Below are 3,322 nucleotides of genomic sequence, written 5' to 3' on the forward strand. Positions count from 1 at the left end.
GAGCCAAGAAACACAAGGTATGCACCATAGATTTATCGTGTATATATATATGCATATTTGATATTTATTTTGGGTTTATGTAATAAGTTTACGTCTAATTAATTTGTAATCGATTTTTTAAATCTCTATCGTTGTGAGATTGCTGTTTAAGTTAATTTTAAATTGTTTTTTTAATATTATATTATTGTAGGGTTGATGTCTGATTAAGACTGTATTTTTGTAATTTTGAAATTTTATAATGATATTTTAAAAAATTTGAGGTAGGAAAATTGGAAAAAAAATTATAGATAGTTAAAATGTAAAAAAGAAAAAAAAAACATAAAAAAATATGTATTTATGAAAAATATCCTATATATATTATTATTATGTTTTTTTTTTGATGAAATTGATTCATAGGAGTAGGAGATGGTCTACGTGTGAATGTAATTTGAGGCCCGCGTTGGTACGCAGATCAGCGGATCGGTCCAAGGTTTTGTATTTACGAGCGTACGACATGCGTTTCTTCATCCGCCGAGTTGAGTCCTGCGTTTGAGCTTCAATCAATTACCTCCACTCCACATCCGCAGTAGCACCCCAACTGTTTGATGAAAGTCTTCAACGAGCTTCCCTCCCAATAGAATGCCGTAGTAAAGTAATGAATCTATCACAGTACTATTTACATTTCACCTATAACCATTTTCCATAGGTGACACCGTGTGTGTGAGTTTGATTGTTCTTGGCTCACCCATTGGGGCCCCAACTGTGGAAATATCGTTTTGATTCTTCTCATATAATTTTGGGCATTAGAATGTTGAGAGTATCGAGAATAGTAGCGTTATCAGCGTCAAGTCTCCTCAACCATGCTTCATCTGCTTCGGCTATTGTGAAATGTTCGCATTTCTTCACTGCTTCGTCTGTTCGACCCAACCTTCAAAACCCGCAAGAGAAATCGATTCCGGGCGATTTTGCCAAATGGGGTTCGCTTGGATTCTTCAGAACTTCGAAATTCGCTTCTGGGTTCTCGCCCTTGGAGCGTAAGCCTTTGGATTCGATTATGGATACTGAGAGGGCGAAGAATCGGTCAGCCGAGGAAATCGCTTCAATTTGGGATGATGTAATGCCTCAATCCTCTTTGCATTTCAATTTCACTTATTTTTTTAGTTTTCCTGATTAATTTTTGCTTTGGATTTCTAATGGGATGTGTGTTTTTCTTCACGTACCATATTTTCTACACGACTCATGATTATTAGACGAAGTTGTATACATTACAAAAGCATCATCCAAACAAACAAGCCTTTAGTTTTCTCTTTTTGTTCGGTTGTTTATATTAATTCATATCACTAGTTTAGCAAATTATGGAGTATTTTTTATCCTCAACATGTGCTCGTTTAGACAATAGTCTGATCAGTTTCTCATTGGTTATTCTTTGATCTCGTTTCATTGACATAACGACACTCATTTTCTAAGTTCTTGTTTCTGTAAAGAAAAAGATGGCAGTAACTTCTACTTGAGTTTCAGCTAGATTTTTCTCATTCATCTCCTCAAATGTGGGAGAAAATAGCTGATAAATATTCTTGTGGTTTGGGGTCTTATGAGTTTTCACAGTTCACGAGTTGAGTTAGTCTTTCTCTGCTCTTTATGGCCTCTAAGTATTTGTTTTACTTCATGAACTTTGACACTACTTGCCTGTTCTTGGCAAGAATAAAGATCTCATTCTTTCCCACTTTACCAGCCGAATCTAAATGTATTTTGCTGGAAGCTAACACATTTTCATGAGAATCGATTTATTTGATGCCATTAGAATAGTTCTTTTCCGCTGTGCTACGCTGCTCGTTCTTTTGAATATCGACAGTAAGGTAAATAGGTCTGTCGTAAACCATTAAGCATGTAGATTTGAGATTAATCATGCTTCTGTATATTTGTTGACTTGTTGCCCATTAATTGACTTCCTTTGCTCATCCAGTTAATAAATGTTTAATTTTGATTCAGTATCACTTGGGACGTGGGCATATTGGTGCATCAATGAAAGCAAAACTGTATCACTTGCTGGAGCAAAGAGCAGCAGACTGGTAATTCTTATTCACGATGTTGTGCTGTTTATATATGACTTATATCCTGGTACCATAGTTACAAGACTTTATACGATCTTGCAGCCGGTATTTCGTCATCCCAGTATGGAGAGGATCTGGCTATACGACCATGTTTGTTCAAGGTTGGTGTTCACTGACTGGCTTTATAAGATCTAAGGCTAATATAGTTGTGATATTTTTTTGGGGTTAACCAAAGCTATTGAAGCTGCTCCCTCCCATGAATCACTGCTTTCATCACGCATACGACTTTCCACTGGTTCCATTCCTGATGACTTCTCCGAATGAAGGAAGAAGTCAGTGAGAAAGGGCCCGAGTAAATCAGTCGTAGGTCAGGAAGTATTTTTCTGTTGGTAAATATAATCAATACCTATACTTGGACCTTAATTGATAAAATTGATCACAAAGTTAGAGATACTATTAACCAATATATGTCCCTACTTATTACTTGTGATTAAGTAGTTGTTTCCATATGCAACCCTATCTTGAAATCCCAGATGTATATGTTCAAGACATTAGTCATCAAGTGAAGACCAGTGTGAGGAGGCCTTGAAATGCCTTGGGTTGCAGTGCACTGCATTTTTTTTTCTTGGTTACAGTTATTAATCTTCAAATAAGTGTATGAAACACACTTCTTGGCTATTTTATTGTGAACTATTCTGCCATCATGACCTCAATGAAGAATTGTATGATATTCACTTTAGTGTTAAAACCTCTTTTGCAGTACAGATGCCACACATACTTTTCACCGGTCTCGAAGATTACAAGGCAAGGGGAACCCAAGCAGCTCCCTACTTCACCATGACTTACTACAAAGAGTTTGCAGAAACCAAGGACCTGGTGCTTATTCGAGGGGACGTGGTATTCACCAGCAAGCTCAGCGATCCTGAAGCCGAATGGCTTCTGGAGACAACACAATCTTTTTACTTGAATGACGTGAGATTCAAACTAGTTGAAAGATTCAACAAAGAAACCCGTGAATTTGAGTTCAAGGATGTTCTTCGGGCGCTGGAAATGCCCGATTTGTAACTTAATGGCAGGTTTATTATTAGCACAGGAGTACAATACCAACATTGCTTTTTTTGCAGAGGAGGCGTCTTTGGTTCGATCGCCTTCTTTCCTTTCCTGCCCGATAGAGGTTGTTTCGTTCAAATCAATGGGTACATTTAGAATTTCGATTGTTGATTGGCTTTTCTGCTTAGATTAGCTATGTCTTCTCTCAGGATTTAATGTTTTCAGCTGGCATTTGAAATGTT

General features: G+C 37.1%; 1 protein-coding gene across 1 annotated transcript; it reads left to right on the forward strand.

Annotated features, from left to right (window-relative positions):
- The first annotated feature begins 390 nt into the window (after positions 1 to 390).
- Positions 391 to 3,322, forward strand: LOC133801614 (uncharacterized). The gene is made up of 5 exons (XM_062239858.1): positions 391 to 631; positions 787 to 1,093; positions 1,969 to 2,048; positions 2,133 to 2,191; positions 2,791 to 3,322. The coding sequence occupies exons 2-5, from the start codon at positions 788 to 790 to the stop codon at positions 3,093 to 3,095; spliced, it is 750 nt and encodes a 249-aa protein (XP_062095842.1). The 5' UTR covers positions 391 to 631; position 787; the 3' UTR covers positions 3,096 to 3,322.

Source organism: Humulus lupulus, chromosome 9, assembly GCF_963169125.1.
Source record: "Humulus lupulus chromosome 9, drHumLupu1.1, whole genome shotgun sequence".
NCBI classification, from domain to species: domain Eukaryota; kingdom Viridiplantae; phylum Streptophyta; class Magnoliopsida; order Rosales; family Cannabaceae; genus Humulus; species Humulus lupulus.

Bases quoted from the DNA above. Each gene is read 5' to 3' on its own strand.
- LOC133801614 (XM_062239858.1), top strand. From the start codon at position 788: ATGTTGAGAGTATCGAGAATAGTAGCGTTATCAGCGTCAAGTCTCCTC. The intron at 1,094-1,968 runs GTAATGCCTCAA...ATTTTGATTCAG, and splicing joins TCGCTTCAATTTGGGATGAT to TATCACTTGGGACGTGGGCA. The intron at 2,192-2,790 runs GTTGGTGTTCAC...CCTCTTTTGCAG, and splicing joins TACGACCATGTTTGTTCAAG to TACAGATGCCACACATACTT.